The sequence below is a fragment of the Giraffa tippelskirchi genome, chromosome Y (genome assembly GCF_054371585.1).
Source record: "Giraffa tippelskirchi isolate mGirTip1 chromosome Y, T2T-mGirTip1v1.2.pri, whole genome shotgun sequence".
Taxonomy (NCBI): Eukaryota; Metazoa; Chordata; class Mammalia; order Artiodactyla; family Giraffidae; genus Giraffa; species Giraffa tippelskirchi.
This window is the reverse complement of record NC_137290.1, coordinates 4,258,112-4,276,812: the sequence shown is the minus strand read 5'-3', so window position 1 is coordinate 4,276,812 and position 18,701 is coordinate 4,258,112. Positions and strand designations below refer to the sequence as shown.

General features: G+C 46.3%; 1 protein-coding gene across 5 annotated transcripts in view; it reads right to left on the bottom strand.

Annotated features, from left to right (window-relative positions):
- LOC145537825 (steryl-sulfatase-like) overlaps positions 1–18,701 on the bottom strand; it is a 149,690-nt gene that overhangs the window by 57,019 nt on the left and 73,970 nt on the right. For all 5 annotated transcript variants that reach the window (XM_081568721.1, XM_081568724.1, XM_081568723.1 and 2 more), the window contains one exon: positions 12,538–12,674. In XM_081568721.1, the coding sequence (XP_081424847.1) occupies positions 12,538–12,674 (137 nt within the window). The remainder of the gene's footprint in view (positions 1–12,537; positions 12,675–18,701) is intronic.

The following is an 18,701-nucleotide window of genomic DNA, read 5'->3' as shown; positions in this document are numbered from 1 at the left end:
CACTCTGTACGACAGACTCTAGGTCCATCGACATCCCTACAACCGACTCAAATTCTTTCCTTTTCATGGCTGAGTAATATTCCACTCTATATATGTATTACAACTTCTTTATACATTCATTTGTCCATGGACATCTAGGTTGCCTCCACATCCTCGATACCGTAAAGAATACAGACATCTCTAGAATGTGTGAGACAAAGTCAAGAATGCAGGGATGGATGAATTCCTAGGATACAGGAGTTGGAGGAAAATCGTTGGAGGCCATTGGTCCAAAGAGTCTTGTCTTGTAGATAACCCACAGCTGGAGAGGAGACAAGTCTACTTTCTGAATTAATGCAGCAAACTAGAAACCTTTTCTGGCTACAGAGAAGCAGTGTAGCCTAGTGGTGCCTGGGCAGTCTTACACAAGTCACTGAACCTCTCCAAACTTTACTTCCTCACCCGCAAGGATGGTAAAAATCTCTTAGAACACCGTTGTGAGGCCTCCACTAAACTATCCATGGGAGACGTTAGATAAGTGACTGAGTCAATAAACATTTACTATTCTTGTTGTGATAGCTGTTGTGGTTCTGGAACCAAAAATTTTATTAATCCTGTTTGCCTTAACTGGGCAACTTGATTCCTCGATAATTTATGGCGTTATCTTCTTTAGGGAAATGATTTTGTGGAAGAGTGTTAAAACATACTCATTTGAATTTGAGATGTAAATTCAAGGTAAAATAATATCCACCCTGGGCTCAAGAAAATAAAACTAAGCTTCGGGCTTTGTAAAAAAAAAAAAAAAAAAATGGTATCATGATTACAGGGTTTATGAAACCCAGGGGTTAACGATTTATAGGATAAATTAACTTGGAGAATGAAAATCAATATTCTACATAATGAATTTCTAACTAAACATTACGGCCAAAAGTCTGGAGTAACAGACTTCACTGTTCCTGTCCCAGGGCTCTCTCCCCATCCTAACTGCCCACCTCTGTACTGTCTGCATGTCTAACCTGAGGCTGCAAAAACTGAATCTTTCTGCAGAAGATTACTGTTTTGTCACAAATACTGGAAACTGACACAGGAAGGGAAGATAACTTGAAAACATATAAATTTTGTATATAAAATTTGTGTTTTACATATATATATTATGTAATATATACATACGTGCCTGTGTGCATGCTAAGTCTCTTCAGTCATGTCCAACTCTTTGTGACCCTATCCACTGTAGCCCACCAGGCTCCTCTGTCCATGGGATTCTCCAGGCAAGAATATTGGAGTGGGTTGCCATGCCCTCCTCCGGGGATCTTCCCAACCCAGGTATCGAACCCGTGTCTCTTACATCTTCTGCATTGGCAGGCTGGTTCTTTATCACTAGCATCACCTGGGAAATGTATATGTGTGTGTGTGTTTGTGTGTGTATGTGTGTGTGTGTGTGTGTGTGTGTGTGTATGCATATATGCTTTTATATATATATATCTATCCAGTAGTCACGTATGGATGTGAGAGTTGGACTATAAAGAAAGCTGAGCGTCAAAGAATTGATGCTTTGGAACTGTGGTGTTGGAGGAGACTCTTGAGAGTCCTGTGGACTGCAAGGAGATCTAACCAGTCCATCCTAAAGGAGATCAGTCCTGAATATTCATTGGAAGGACTGATGCTGAAGCTGAAACTCCAATACTCTGGCCACCTGATGTGAAGAACTGACTCATTTGAAAAGACCCTGATGCTGGGAAAGATTGAAGGCGAGGGGAGAAGGGGATGACAGAGGATGAGATGGCTGGATGGCATCACTGACTCAATGGATATGAGTTTGAGTAAACTCAATGGATGGGAGTTGGTGATGGACAGGTAGGCCTGGTGTGCTGCAGTCCATGGGGTCGAAAAGAGTCAGACATGACTGAGCGACTGAACTGAACTGATATGTGCTATATATATACATATACACATATATATATATATATACACACATATATATGTATATACATGTAAGCAGATACATTTTGCTATCCTATCATTTGATTTTCTGATATCCTAATTTATATTAAGGTTGCCAGATGTGCATACCTCACAGACATATAAAATCAAGAATAGATAATAGAGAAAAATTGCACTTTGGCAGATAGAGATTCATTTGCAAGAGCAAAGCATTGAAAATTAATGCCATTGGTACAGATGGCCAAGAGGCACATGAAAAGATGCTCAATATCACTAATTATTAGAGAAGCACAAATCAAAACTGTTAACGACATATCACCTCACAGTGGTCAGAATGGCCACCACGAAGAAGTCCACAAATAACAAATGCTGGAGAGAGTGTGGAGTAGAGAACCCTCCTACGCTGCTGGTGGGAATGTAAATTGGTTCAGTCACGATGAAGAACAATATGGATGTTCCTCAAAGAACTTAACATACAGCTACTGTTTGACCCAGCAATTCCACTTCTGGGGGATATATCCAGAGAAAACCACAATTTGAAAAGACACATACTCCCCAGTGGTCATTTTTGTTTGTTTGTTTAGTGGCTCGGTCGTGTCCAACTCTTTGCGACCCCACGGACTGTAGCCCACCAGGCTCCTCTATCCTGGAATTTTTCTAGGCAAGAAGCAGCATTTACAATAGCTAGGACATGTGTGCTAAGTCACTGCAGTCGTGTCCAACTCTTTCCGACCCTACGGTCTGGAGCCCCCCAGGCTCCTCTGTCCATGGGATTCTCCAGGCAAGAATACTGGAGTGGGTTGCCACGCCCTCCTCCAGGGGATCTTCCCCACCCAGGAATCAAACCCACGTCTCCCGTGTCTCTTGCATTGGCAGGCAGGTTCTTTACCACTAGCTAGGACATGGAAGCTACCCATGTGTCCATCAACAGATGACTGGACAAAGAAGAGGTGGTTCATATATACACAGCAGGATGTCACTCAGCCATAAAAAAAAAAAGACTGAAATAATGCCATTTGCAAGCAACATGGATGGCCCTAGAGATTCTCACACTAAGTGAAGTAAGTCAGACAGAGAAAGACAAATATCCTATGATAGCACCTATACGTGAAATCTACAAAAATGACACAAACGAACTTATCTAGGAGACAGAAACAGACTCACTGAAATAGAGAAGAGACTTCTGGTTGCCAAGAGGGAGGGGGAGGGAGGAACGGACTGGGAGTTTGGCAAACTATTTTATATGAGACGGATAAACAAGAAGGCCCTAGTGTACAACACAGGGAATTGTACTCAGTATCCTGTGACAAACCATAATGGGAAAAGACATGAAAAAGAGTATATATATATATATGCAAGTATAACTGCATCAATTTGCTGTACAGCAGAAATCAACCCAATACCGTAAATCAACCATACTTCAATAAATTAAATAAATAAATCAGGAAAGAGCCAGATAAAATGTATGGAGAAGGAGTTTATGGAAATAGGTCCCTTGATGACCCGGCTTGGCCCATTCTTCTACTGCTTGGGAGCAAAGAAAATGTCTCAGGGAGTCGGTCTCCTGTAAAGACACTTTCCTTCCCGGACGCGTGATTTGTAGCTCCGTGCGTGCACGCTCAGGCGCACACACATGCAGGGGAGTGTGCATTCCACCCTGGAGTCCTCACTGCCCACAACACCTGTGCTGGTGCCCAGTGCACATATACTGTTCTGCTCACAGGTTCCCCTTCCTTCAACCCAACCGAAAGGATTGCTCCCTCCTTGATCGGCGATGCCTGACCCAGCCTCGCTCCTGAGTGCAAGAACTGTTCCTTTTTTGCACACAAGCATCCCTGTGTGGGGTGAGGCATCAAAGAGCAGAAGCATCTACTCTATTGGCATCCAGAGGCACTCCCTATATTCCCAAGTCGACAGTCATGCCCTTTCTGGAACTCTCCTCCCCTTCCACATCCACCCCCACCCCGCCCCTGGCTTAATTACAAAGCAACACCAAGCAAAACACAAAGGCCACGTTGTTGAGACAAGGCAAAATGACTTTTCTCAAAGTCAGCGCTCGAAGCTTCCGAGATCGTCAAAGATGCTTATTTCTTGTAGCTTTCTCTCTTCCGAGTACACGGCTTATTTACTTGCTGAAAATCAGATGCATAAATGCATAAATAAGGTGGTTGTTACCGATGAGATTTGGCAGGCAGGCAACGGGGTGTCGACAGAGGTAGATGACGGGCAATTCTGCTTTCAAAGGATCAAAGTTAAAAGGCTTAAAATGCCATAATGCTGTCTTTTTCACTCTCTTCTGGCTATTGTCTTACTTCCGAGTGGGAAAAAAAAAATATTATGACAACAGTGTTCCTTCTCTAACGGTTTTGTGTGAACTGGAAACGTGAACGTGTTGCCCAAATCACAGTCTGTCCCAGCCGACTCCAAGAAGAGTTTGTAGTTGAACGCCACTGAGCGTTCATTTTAAAATTGAAGGAACTGCTAAAACAGGCAAACGTCTCCTTAGAGTCGACGGGTGGGTCTGATGTCTGTGACCTTAATGAATGGAATTTTGTGTTAACTGCAGCAAGCACTCGAAAAAACTCCAGAAACAACAGTTTTGTTTCATTTGAGTTTTCTGCATCAGTCATATCTGGGGTACCCAATGGACAAGATCCATTTTGGATGGAGAAGGGGTTTCTTAATGGAAATATGCTACTTGAAGACCTCACCTCTTTCCTTCTACTGCTTGGGAGCAAATAAAGTGACTTATACAGTCCTCTGTAAAGAGACTTCACTATCAAACGCTTCCATGCTAACTGAAGAGTTTAAAGTCAGGGGCTTCTCTGGTCAAGACTCTGCACTTCCAATGCGAGGGGTACGGGTTCGAAGTCTGGTTGGACAACTAAGATCCTGCATGCTGTACGGTGTGATCAAAAATTATTATTGTTCAGTCGCTCAGTCGTGTCCGACTCTTTTCGACCCCATGGACTGCATCACACCAGGCTTCCCTGTCCTTGTCTATCTGAGCAGGCACATATATGTGTGTGTGTATGTGTGCCTGGGTGTGCATGTACAACTGACTCACTTTGCTTTATAGCAGAAATTAACACAACATTGTAAATCAGCCATGTGATGGTTTAGTGGCTAAATTGTGTCTGACTCTTGCTAAACTGTGTCTGACTCTTGCAACCTCATAGACTGTAGCCTGCCAGGCTCCTCTGTCCATGGGATTCTCCAGGCAAGAATACTGGAGTGGGTTGCCATTTTCTTCCACTTCAATAAAATTAAAATAAATAAAGGTATCCTCCAGTAATAATATCCCATTTATTATTTTCCAGAAGCCTTGCATTTCGAAATCTCGAAACAAGCTCTCCCAAATGGCCTAATGGCACATTTTCTTAAGTTTCTTTGGCACACATCTTGAAGCTCAGTCTCTATGTTTGCAAACTGAGCAGGGGACCTTTTTTTAATCCTGTCTTTTTATTAGATGTATTTGACAGCCGCGGAAAGAAAATTGGACATCGGTGGGTCTTTATCAGTCATTTTGTTACAGGGCACAGGTTGTCATCACTTTCTAAATGTTTTCTTGAAGTTTTGAAACCTCGTTATGTATCTTGCAATTCAGGTAAACAGTGGTCTGTAATGGAAACAGGTTCTTCTCTCTCCTGTCTAGATCTGCTTGAATAAAAAGTCTGCTCATTAGGCAGAGGTTTCTGTAATGCCAGACCCTGTCAAAAGTGCCGGCAAGGATGCTTTCTGCAGCCTCTGTTTCCTGATTATCTGGGTAAACAGGGATTATGGTGATTGCACCAGAGGGCATATTCTCTCTGTTGTACAGCTAAGCTGCCATCCCGAGCATATAGCCAAGATTTGATACTCTGGAATGAACTGGTACATTTCCTTTTAAAAAAAAAATTCAGTTTCCATTTTGGGTATTTAGGATCCCATGGAACTTATTGAATTAAAAGCAAACTTTTAAAAACTCAGACATTTTTTTTTTTAAGGTGTGTTACTAAGGATATCCTGGAAGAGAAACCTAATGCAAAAGGACAAGCGTAAACATGTACCTCTCTCTCTTCCCCCCAGAGAACTTAAAAGTCTTTCAAAAATTCCAAAAGGGAATTTTTCAATAAAGGAAAGTACCAGTGAGAAAATGAGGTCTGATTTGTTGCTTGAGTTGAGTTTTAATAACTGTGTCATTGATGGCTCGAGAGTCAGAATGAAAAAGTGTTTGCTGAATATTTAAAATACGTTTTGTAAGCTAACCTTAGAGGTATGATTAGCAGAGGAGAACTCGTGAAAAATTCAGCCGCTGTAGTTCCTTACGACAGGAGGACGGGGCTTGTGAAATGTTCTGACTCCACTTGATAAATAACAGATTATTTTTTTCTGTTTAATTTAAAAAAAAAATGAAAGAAAACTGTCTGACCTCTTTAGGAATCAACGTGTGCATGAGTGGTAAGTCACTTCAGTCGTGTCCGACTCTTTGTGACCCCATGGACTGTAGCCCACCAGGCTCCTCTGTCCATGGGATTCTGTAGGCAGGAATACTGGAGTAGGTAACCATGCCCTCCTCCAGGGAATCTTCCCAATCTAGGGATGGAATCCATGTCTCTTACGTCTCCTGCATTGGCAGGCGGGTTCTTTACCACTAGCGCCACCTGGGAAGCCCTAGGAATCAACACAGCAACTTTCAAAAAAAAGATGCCTTCTTTCAGTACAAACTATCATGCACAAAGTAAGTTACACAGATGTATCGTACATCATGGGGAATGTATGAAATATTTTATAAGTATAAATGGAGTATAACCTTTCAAAACTGTGAATGATGACTACATGGTACACTTGTAACTGATATTGTATATCAACTACGTTTCAATAAAACAATAAAATTAAATAAAAAAATAATAGAGTTATCAGAGTACATCATGAGAAATGCTGGGCTGGAAGAAACACAAGCTGGAATCAAGAATGTCGGGAGAAATATCAAATAACCTCAGATATGCAGACGACACCACACTTATGGCAGAAAATGAAGAAGAACTAAAGAGCCTCTTGATGAAAGTGAAAGAGGAGAGTGAAAAAGTTGGCTTAAAGCTCAACGTTCAGAAAACTAAGATTATGGCATCTGGTCCCATCACTTCATGGCAAATAGATGGGGAAACAGTGGAAACAGTGTCAGACATTACTTTTTTGGGCTCCAGAATCACTGCTGATGGTGATTGCCGCCATGAAATTAAAAGATGCTTACTCCTTGGAAGGAAGGTTATGACCAACCTAGATAGCATATTTAAAAGCAGAGACATTACTTTACCAACAAAGGTCCGTCTAGTCAAGGCCATGATTCTTCCAGTGGTCATGTATGGATGTGAGAGTTGGACGGTGAAGAAAGCTGAGCGCCGAAGAATTGACGCTTTTGAACTGTGGTGTTGGAGAAGACTCTTGAGAGTACCTTGGACTGCAAGGAGATCCAACCAGTCCATCCTAAAGGAGATCAGTCCTGGGTGTTCATTGGAAGGACTGATGTTGAAGCTGAAACTCCAAGACTTTGGCCACCTGATGCGAAGAGTTGACTCATTGGAAAAGACCCTAATGCTGGGAAGGATTGGGGGCAGGAGGAGAAGGGGACGACAGAGGGTGAGATGGTTGGATGGCATCACTAACTCAATGGACATGGGTTTGGGTAAACTCTAAGAGTTGGTGATGGACAGGGAGGCCTGGCGTGCTGCGATTCATGGGGTCACAAAGAGTTGGACACGACTGAGCGACTGAGCTGAACTGAACTGTTTCACCCATCCTAGCAACATGTTTTCCACTTGTTCCTCCCCCAAAGCTTTGCTGCTGGGGAATTAATTGGGGTTGAAAATCAGACTTGGCAACAGATCCACAACTGCCCAAACGCTTCCCCGGAAAGTGTGTCCTGCTGAAATGGTGAGGCAGGCCACTGGCCATATATGGGGACTCGTCCCTTTCTAAACCTCTCCAGAGTCAACTGCACCTCCTTCCAGACATTCATTCATTCCGCCTTCCTCTGGGTTATTTCGAAATCACTTGGAAGAATCTTAACTCCCTTGTTGCTGTTTCTCAGTTGCTAAGTCATGTCCAACTCTTTGCGACCCCATGGACTGGAGCACGCTAGGCTTCCCTGTCATTCACTATCTCCCAGAGTTTGCTCAAACTCATGTCCATCAAGTCGGTGATGCCATCCAACCATCTCATCCTCTGTCGTCCCCTTCTCCTCCCACCTTCAATCTTTCCCAGCATCAGGGTCTTTTCCAATGAGTCAGCTCTTCACATCAGGTGGCCAAAGGACTGGAGTTTCAGCTTCAGCATCAGTCCTTCCAATGGATATTCAGGACTGATTTCCTTTAGGATGGAGTGGTTGGATCTCCTTGCAGTCCAAGGGACTCTCAAGAGTCTTCACCACAGTTCGAAAGCATCGATTCTTCCACGCTCAGCCTTTTTTTATGGTCCAACTCTCACATCCGTACATGACTACTGGAAAAACCACAGCTTAAGACTATATGGACCTTAATTCCACTAGGAACCCCTAAATTCCCTTAAGCCAAGGTCTTATCATATATTAGGCACACAATGGCATGTGTTGAAGGTGATGATCCTCTCCCTGTGACTTGCTGTGGAGTACACACCGTTCTGATGTGGAAGGACACCGCCCTGACCATTGACATCACAGAGGCAGGGGACATGTGTGAAGGCAAGAGCAGGCGCAGGGCACGCCCTTCACAGGCAGTGACTGCGATCAGTAGAACACTGCCCACCTCTCACATTGCTCGGTGGTATTAAGAGCTTCAGGATCTTGGCCACCCTTGTGGACTTTTACTGCCAGCCACCTCGCGTGGGGGCTTCCCCGGGGGGCTTAGTGGTACAGAATCCACCTGCTGTAAGAGATGTAGGTTCCATCTCTGGGTTGGGAAGATCTCCTGGAGAAGGAAATGGCAGCCCACTCCAGGATTCTTGCTTGGAGAATCCCATGGACAGAGGAGCCTGGAGGGCTACAGTCCATGGGGTCGCAAAGAGTCAGACAAAAACTGAGTGACTAAACAGCAACAACAACCCGTTGTTTAGAGCTTACACCATATCTCTGTGGTCCATCCTTTCTGGGTCATAATAACAATACAAGCAACAGTGATCGCACAGCTGAGAATAAAGCCATGCAAAGCTCCACAGTGTGGGGTGAGATTGGCCATGGCGGACAATTAAATAAGAAAGGTTCTTCTATGAATATGCTCTTACGGGCACGGAGAAACCCACAGTGGGGAAAGTTATGCTCCACACAGTTATGCTGTTTCCAAACATTTAGAAAGAAAATGCCCTAAACTTTAGAGTATTTTAGAGTCTAAAGGACAGGGCTATGGTCTGTCTGGCTGATGGCTTCTAGCTCAGCTTCCCATGGTGCTTGAGGCATTTCTTTTAAGTGGATACCTCCGTGTCATTTTATTACACAATCACCCAGAGTCCCCTTCTCGGTGACATAGAAAGGGTCTTCCTGGAAAGAAGCCATATTCTTCAAAATGCTCAGACGCATTGAGTTTGAAAAACAACAGAAACATCCTGAGTCATGAATGTAATGGCTTAAGGGGAGGATTTTATTTTGGGCAAAAGAAAAATGGAAGAACACAACCACCTATTAATATGATACCAGGGTCTACTGTAGATTTCAAAGATTCAAAAAACATGCTCCGTTTTACTCACAAGGGGTGAGTAGCAGAAAAACACTGGAAGTTAGACTTGTTTTTAATGAGTGAGGGTAGGAATATGTGCTCATCTAATTAAATAAAAAGTAATCAATACGTGTGATGATACTAGCAAAAGCCTGCTTGCCAGCCAAGACACGTCAGACAGCTAGATACAAAAGCTGTTACATTAACATACAACACTCATTAAAGAGATAAAATATTCTCCTGATTCACACTACGAAGAACTATTCTACTGATTTACACTACTAAGGTGTGGAAAATGTAAACTAATTTACATGCAACATTTTAAGAAGCAGAAATGAAAGAAGGCGGGCTTGTAGGAGTTGTATGTCAAAGCCCTGAGAATAATGAATTCTTCTTACCAATCTCATTAGGCAGAATGTTCTGGCTGCCTTTGTTTTTCCTAGTACGTGTTCATCACTTGACTCACACGTGCTATCCAAGAGCATTACAGAGAAGGTTAGAAAGAAACTCAGAAGTTGCTTCATCTGAACTCATCAGGCACAGAGATTTAAGACATCTGTCAAGTTCATACAGATAGTCAGGGAAAGAGCTAGAAGCTACAAGAGGGCTGCAGTCACCTTGTCCGAAAGAATGATGCTCCTCCCAAGGTTTCAAAGAAACGAAACAAGAGTTGTTCTTGTCATCGCCACGGTCGGCGACCCTCATCAGATTCCGTGTGCTCATAACACAAACCAATAAAGAAAACTCTACGGCCACGTTCAAGGATCTCCTAAACACCTCGATGAGAAAAACGCTGAATGTAGGGTCCAGCAAGGAAAGGAAGCACAAGAGAAGGGGCAAAAGGAAGAGAAAGGAAATATGGCAAAAACCCTGAGCAACCTGTTGACAGTGCCATCGACTCACTTTTGTCCAATTTTGTGCAGAAGGAGCAAACGACCTCAGCACGAGAGACATCGCTGGAGCACACAGGAACTGAATGATAAGTTCAGAACTCACGGATTTTCAATCCCTCTGTTTTACCCACACACTCTGGCTTCCCCTGCACTCTGCAGAAAAGGCCTGAGGCTGCTTAGCTGTGCAAGAGAAAGCGCAGGTATGCACACTCAGTTGTGTCCCTACGTTGTGTCCAACTCTACAACCTTTTGGACTGCAGCCCGCCAGACTCTTCTACCCGTGGGCATTCCCAGGCAAGAATACTGGAATGGGTTGCCATTTCCTCCTCCAGGGGGTTCTTCCCGATCCAGGGACCAAACCCACGTCTCCTGTGTCTCCCTGCACTGCGGGTGGATTCTTCAGCCGCGGAGCCATCAGGAAAGTCCCAAGAGACAGCGCAGTCACCATGATTTCATGTTGATGTTGAAGGAACAGTTTACAAAGTAAAACGTCAGGGACTGCCCTAAAGAATCTGCCTTCCAATGCAGGGGACGCAGGTTTCAATCCCTGGTTGGGGAACTAAGATCCCACATGCCGTGGAGCAACTGAGGCCACTCACCAAGACTATGGAGTCCCCACACTCACAGCTATAGAATCTGTGTACTGCAACAACAACAAAAAATCCCAAATGATGCAACTGAGATCTCAAGTGTCACAAGTGAGACCCGATGCAGCCAAGTGAAATCCACAGTAAAAAACATCTTCTAGAAAGGAAAAGTTCAATAAGAAGTCTTTCGAGTTCCTCCGAAAAACGTGCCGCGTCTCTCAGGAAAGAGGGTAACCCGCTTAGGGAGGAGGGACACAGAGACCAAGGGAACCCCTGTGATCCTCGTGGACGCAGCAAGAAGCACACAAGCTGGAGGAGAAGGAGGCACAGCGAGGGCTCACAGGATCCACAGAAGAAGAACTCAAAGCTACTGCAGCGAGACTGTCCACAGCTGTAACCGCCGGGGAGTCTTCTGTCTCCCAAACCTGCCCTGGACCCGCTGTGCTAGAGACAAGGGGCCGCTCAGACTCAACGCTAAAAGAGTCAGCGGTGGGAATCCCCTGATGGTCCAGGGATCAAGAATCCGCCTTCCCGGGCAGGGGACTCAGGTTCAATCCCCGGCCGGGGAATTCAGATGCCATGTGCCACGGGGCAATGAAGCGGGCATGCAGCAACTACTGACCCCGAGCTCTACGTCCCTTGCCCCAAAAGGTTACTGAAGGTATCGCAAAGAGAAGCCCGTGACCCTCAATTAAGGGAGTACCCCTCACTCGCCCCAACTAGAGAAAGCCCATGCACAGCAATGAAGACCCAGAGCAGCCAAAAATTAAAATAAATACATAAAGAAAGCATAACGGGAGGAAAGAATAAATGCTTGACTCTTTTTCCTTCACTCATCTCTTTGATCATCAGCCCACAGACCCAGACTCCCTGCTGCTGTATCCACTGGCAACCTCAACTGCACCCAGGGTTAAGATGCTTTTTATATCCTGCTTACCTGCTGTTTGATCCCTGAGTTGGAAGATCCCCTAGAGGAGGAAATGGCTAGCCACTCCAGTTCCCACGGGTAGAGGAGCCTGGTGAGCTATAGTCCATGGGATTACAAGAATCGGACATGACTTAGCAACTAAACCACCCACTCCAGTATTCTGGCCTGGAGAATTCCATGGACTATACAGTCCATAGGATCACAAAGAGTCAGACACTCTGATGGTATCAGACACACAGGCAGAAACTCAGAAAAAATAAGCTAGGAGGCAGGGTCGCAGCCACTTCTGAAGTTCAGACTGAAGACTGTTTTTGTTTAGTCACTAAGTCATGTCCGACTCTTTGTGACTTCATGGACTGTAGCCTGACAGGCTCCTCTGTCAACAGGATTCTCCAGGCAAGAACACTGGAGTAGGTTGCCATGCCCTTCTCCAGGGGAATCTTCCCCGCCCAGGGATAGAACCTGCGTCTCTTGCATTGGCAGGCGGATTCTTAACCACAGAGCCACCCGGGAAGCCCAGAGACCGCAGATAGAGGGATACACACCGACGCTCCAATCCATCTCCTCAGCGGCATCCCCGTAGGCGCCATGTTGACTTTTGCCGGCAAAGTCCTTCGAAGAGAAGAGAGCCGTGTGCACGTGAAGGAAAGACAGGACAAGCAGGAAAGGGGTCTCGGCATTCCTGAAAAAAAAAAAGGGCAAAATAAGCATGTTGGACGCCATTTGTTGTTGTTTAATTCTGAAAGTGAAAACACTTTATTTCCTTGGTTAAAAAAAAAAGAGAGAGAAATATCCAGCTTGCAAAAATAAAATGAAACTGTGAGGATTGCCCCAACTGGTTAAAAAAAAAAAAAAAGAAGGGGAATATCCAGCTTGCAAAAATAAAATCAACTGTGAGGATTTCCTCCCTTGGTTAAAAAAAAGAAGAAGAGAAATATCCAGCTTCCAAAAATAAAATCCATCAGTGAGGATTTCCCCCCTGGGAATAGAGGTGTCATCAGTGGAGCCTGGGGAATGTAGGCTGGACAGATGGGTCATTCTGCCCTGCTCACATCCTCGGGTGTGATGGACAGCTTACTCTTTGGGATGAATGCAGATCCCCTGGACAAGGGAAAGGCAACCCACTCCAGTATTCTTGCCTGGAGAATCGCATGGACAGAGGAGCCTGGCAGGCTACAGTCCATGGGGTTGCAAGAGTCAGATATGTTTGAGCGACTAAATCACCCACTCCAGTATTCTGGTCGGGAGAATTCCATGGACCATACAGTCCATGGGGCTGCAAAGAGTCGGACACAACTGAGCAACTTTTCACTTTCTTTCAGGAACCTACGCTCAGCTGTCCTTCCAGAGAGAGAGCAGGAAAAGACCCTCACAGTACCATCTGTCTTTCTCTCTACGACCTTGAAAACTAAATGAACAAATGAGCAAGCTGGCAGGACGGAGATCTCCCCGTAACAGCTGCACTTTATTTTTTTTTTATTAACTGAAGCACTTCAGTAAACACCTCTTTGGAAAATTTATTGTGTCCAGCCTCCCAGGCTGTGTGAAGAGATAGAATTTTTTCACTGCTACACGCCTTCTCTCTATTTGTTACAAATACAGAAGGCGGCTCTCTGCACCTTGCCAGCAACCTGCCATCATGACAATCTCAGAATCACAAAGATTTACATCTGGTCTGCGGAGGGAGTGAAATCCAGGCAGGAAGACGGCTACAGCGTAATTCTTTTCCTGCCTGCCAGGAAGGTCTTGCATAGTATATTCTTCTTTTGAGAAAGGAAGGAAGTGTCAGTCCTGTCCGACTCTTTGCGACCTCATGGACTGTCGCCCACCAGGCTCCTCTGTCCATGGGATTCTTCAGGCAAGAATCCTGGAGTGGGTTGCCATTTCCTCCTCTGGGGGATCTTCCCGAACCAGGGATCAAACTCACATCTCCTGTGTCTCCTGCACTGCAGGCAGATTCCTTACCCACTGAGTCATCCAGTTGAAATTTGTTGAAATAGTCACTAAGCAATGGCACCCCACTCCAGTACTCTTGCCTGGAAAATCCCATGGACGGAGGAGCCTGGTGGGCTGCAGTCCATGGGGTCGCAAAGAGTCGGACACAACTGAGCGACTTCACTTTCACTTTTCACTTTCGTGCACTGGAGAAGGCAAGGGCAACCCACTCCAGTGTTCTTGCCTGGAGAATCCCAGGGACGGGGGAGCCTGGTGGGCTGCCGTCTATGGGGTCACACAGAGTTGGACACGACTGAAGCGACTTAGCAGCAGCAGCATGTCAGACTCTTTCAACCCCATGGACTGTAGTCCACCAGGCTCCTCTGTCCATGGGATGCTCCAGGCAAGAATACTGGAGTGGGTTGCCATTTCCTTCTCCAGGGGATCTTCCTGACCCAGGGATTGAACCTGCATTTCCTGCATTGCAGGCAGTTTCTTTACCATCTGAGCCACGAGGCAGAGCCTCTTCTTCTGAGGGTGTGAGCTTTATTAATCACTGAGTGTTCCCATTTGCGTCAGCACTGGGAATAATTGGAATGCAAATACAGGTGTCTATGGATGGCTTCCGCAGGCCCTCGGAAGCTGGCAATCGGACTAAGGCATAAACCAAGAGATAGTGAAGGACAGGGAAGCCTGGCGTGCTGCAGTCCATGGGGTCGCAAAGAGTCGGACGCAACTGAGCGACTGAACCTTGACAATAAACCAGGCAGTGACAACAACAGTCAGCCAGCTGGAGTTCGCGTGACCAACACTCTGCACTCGCAGATGGACACGTGCAGTTGCTCACTCGACCCACCCAAGCCTGCGGCATCTACTCTGCCCACACGGCACCGGGCACTCAGAATATAAAGCCAGGGTGGACCATGCCCTGCCATCAGCCACCCAAAGTTCAGAGGAGACCATTCAGAGTCGGTTGGTCTGCGCTGCCTAATGTGCTGCAACCGGACATACCAGAGGATGGATACAGACGAGGAGCGTCAATCTCAACCTGGCAGCAGTCAGAACCCGCCGTGCGTTCCAGCCGTGTGTCAGCGTGTGTGAGCGCTTTCCAGAAATGTGTCAGTGGCGGAGCCACTCTCCCCCCAGCCACGCTATTCAGATACGGAAGTGGATGATGGCAGAGACATAACCCGAGCTCTTAAAAGCATGGTTTCTATGGCACGGGGCCCCAGGCTCTTCATTCAAACACACTTCAGAGTACATTTTTAATTTTTCAACAGATTTTTTTTTTGATGTGGACAATTTTTAAAGTCTTTATTGACTTTGCTACGATATTGCTTCTGTTTGAGGTTGTGGTTTTGTTGTTGTTGTTGTTGTTCACAAGGCATGTGGAATCTGATCTCCCTGACCAGGGATCACACCCTACAATATTGCTTCTGTTTTATGTTGTGGTTGTTTTTTCAGTCACAAGGCATGTGGGATCAGAGGTCCCTGACACTCCACACCCCTTGGCTTGGAAGGCAAAGTCTTAACCACTGGACCACTGGAAAAGTGTCGAGTTTTTAAAACAAAAAAATTACCTATATAGATTTTTTTTTTTTTTTTTTGCGGAACAGAACCCCGACTCTGCAGCTTGCCACAGAGCTGCAGAACCAGCACGGCTCCGGGGGGGAAAAAGCCCTATACAGATTTTTATACTGACTGAAAGATACCACTAATGGGGCTTCCCAGTGGCACAGTGGTAAAGAATCTGCCCGCAATGCAGGAGACCCAGGTACGATCCCTGGGTCGGGAAGATCCCCTGGAGGAGGGCATGGCAACCCACTCCTGTATTCCTGCCTGGAGAATCCCAAGGACAGAGGAGCCTGGTGGGCTACAGTCCATGGGGTCACAGAGTTGGGGACACGATTGAGCGACCACGCGTGCGTGCGTGCACACACACACACACACACACACACACACGCAGACTACTAATAGGAAGGTCAATAGTTGAGGAGCAAAGACCGCCAACAATTTAAACTCCTTAGCTGTTTTACATTTTTATACAGCTTTCCTTTTTTCAAAGTAGCACATGCTATTTTCAGAACCACAGAACAATGAAGATACATCTTAAATATAAAAAGGAAGACAGGATGGACTGCCCTGGTGGTCCAGGTGATTAAGGACTCCATGCTTCCAATGCAAACAGTATGGGTTCAATCCCTGGTCAGGGAACTAAGATACCTTATGCTGCATGGTGTAGCCAAAAACTAAAAGTTAAAAAAATAATAGTAATAATTAAAAAATAAAAAACTGAGGACAGGAAAACCATGCAAGCCGCCTCTTCCCCACAAAAACAGAGGGAGAAGATACAGATCCCCAGGTCTCAAGGTCGGCTTGGGTAACGAGATTTCAGATCATGCCCTGACTTTTAGTTCTGCAGGCGTCCGTCCAGCTACAACAAGAACCCCGGCTTCCCCGTAATGGCCTCATCTGTCAAGCGTCCCGACGGGCTCTCTTTGTGAGAAGCCCTTTCACAGACAGCCCTGCCTGCGACTCTGTATTATTCCCATAGATCAGAGGTCCCCAGTCTCCAGGGTCTAGTGGCTGATGATCTGAGGGAGAGCCAATGCAATCATAATAGAAATAAAGTACACAATAAAGAAAACACAGTTGAGGCATCCCCAAACCACTCCCTCCGCCCCCACGGCCCCCAGTCCGAGGAAAAACTGTCTTCCATGAAACTGGCCCCTGGGGCGGAAAAGGTTTGGGGACTGCTGCAATAGAGTCTACGGCTTTGCACCCGCAATTAGACTCTGAGGACACTCGACTATGGACATCATCCATGATGGGGCTGACACTGGCACAGCCCATCTGAACTTCAAAGTTGCTGGAGTTCACCCACACGTGCCGCCCCCCGCCCCCCCAGAACACAGGGATGGAAAACTCTCTGATGTTTCCGGTTTTAAATCATCCGACATTCATTCGTTAAGTGTTCTAACCCAGAGACTGGAAGGTATTGAACCTCTGTTGGGAAAAAAAAAAAAAAATGTCAAATGGCTTTATGCTTCAGGTAATAGGAAAGAAAGTGTTAGTTGCTAAGTCGTGTCTGACTCTCTGCGGCCCCAGGGACTGTAGCCCGCCAGGCTCCTCTGCCCATGGGATGCTCCAGACAAGGATACTAGAGGTGGGTTGCCATGCCCTCCTCCAGAGGATCTTCCCCACCCAGGGATTGAACCCAGGTCTCCTGCATTGCAGGGAGATTCTTTACCATTAGCACCACCTGGAAAAGAAGTAACAACTGAAACTTTTGCAAGAGGCCACGTGACAGTCAGCAAGAAGAGTGAGTTCCGAGCGCTTCTTCTGTTTTTACTTTTTCTTCTCCTCCTGTTTCTGCTTCATCTTCTTGCTTGTTTTCTTTCTTCTCCTCATTCTTCTCTTCCTTCTTCTTGTCTCCCACCTCCTCCTCTTCCTCTCGCTCCTTGTCTTCTTCTTCTGCCTCCTCCAAGTCTACCCGCGGCCCCTTCCGTCCCTGGGCAAAGAAGACAGACTCACGGCAAACTGACTAGAGTCACTGTCCACTCTCAGCTCCCCTCCTTCCTCTCTGGAGGAGGCCCTGGTTAAGTGGACACGAGGGTCCTCACAGGCTGTCTCTGGGGACCATGCAGGTGGGGACCCCCTAGCCTGTGGGTTCACCATGACTTGTTCCGGAAGCATTGAGGGGCAGTATAGCTGCGTGAAGGATGCCAACCACTCAAGACCATCCTAAAAGGTTTGGGGTGCATGGGCACAGCACAGTGTAGGGGCACAGCCCCTTGGGTGGAAAACAGACAAGACAAGCAGCATCCACCTTACTGAAACAAGGCAGCTCAGTCCAGTTCAGTCGCTCAGTCATGTCTGACCCTTTGCGACCCCATGGACTGCAGCACACCAGGCCTCCCTGTCCATCACCAACTCCCAGAGTTTACCCAAACTCATGTTCGTCGAGTTGGTGATGCCATCCAACCATCTCATCCTCTGGCATCCCCTTCTCCTCCCTTCTTCAACCTTTCCCATCATCAGGGTCTTTTCAAATGCGTCATTTCTTCACATCAGGTGGCCAAAGTATTGGAGTTTCAGCTTCTGCATCAGTCCTTCCAATGAACATTCAGGACTGATCTCCTTTAGGAGGGACTGGCTGGATCTCCTTGCAGTCCAAGGGACTCTCAAGAGTCTTCTCCAACACCACAGTTCAAAAGCATCAATTCTGCGGCGCTCAGCTTTCTTTATAGTCCAACTCTCACATCCATACATGACCACTGGAAAAACCATAGCCTTGACTAGACGGACCTTTGTTGGCAAAGTAACAAGACAAGTCTTTATTTATTTACCCTCTTCTGTTGCTTCCCTGATAGCTCAGCTGGTAAAGAATCTGCCTGCAATGTGGGAGACCTGGGCTCGAGCCCTGGGTTGGGAAGATCCCCTGGAGGAAGAAATGGCAACCCACTCCAGTACTCTTGTCTGGAGAATCCCACGGACAGAGGAGCCTGGTGGGCTACAGCCCATGGGGGTCGCAAAGAGTCAGACGCGACTGAGCACACATACACACTCATTTGCACAGGATGGGGGAGGGGGGACCTGGCAAAGTGACTCTGGGAGGATCGAGCCCCCAGCATTGCAATTCCCAAGCCCCGCCTCGGTCAGTTCAGTTTAGTCACTCAGTCCCGTCCGACTCTTTGCGACACCATGGACTGTAGCACGCCAGACCTCCCTGTTCATCACCAACACCCAGAGTTTGCTGAAACTCATGTCCATC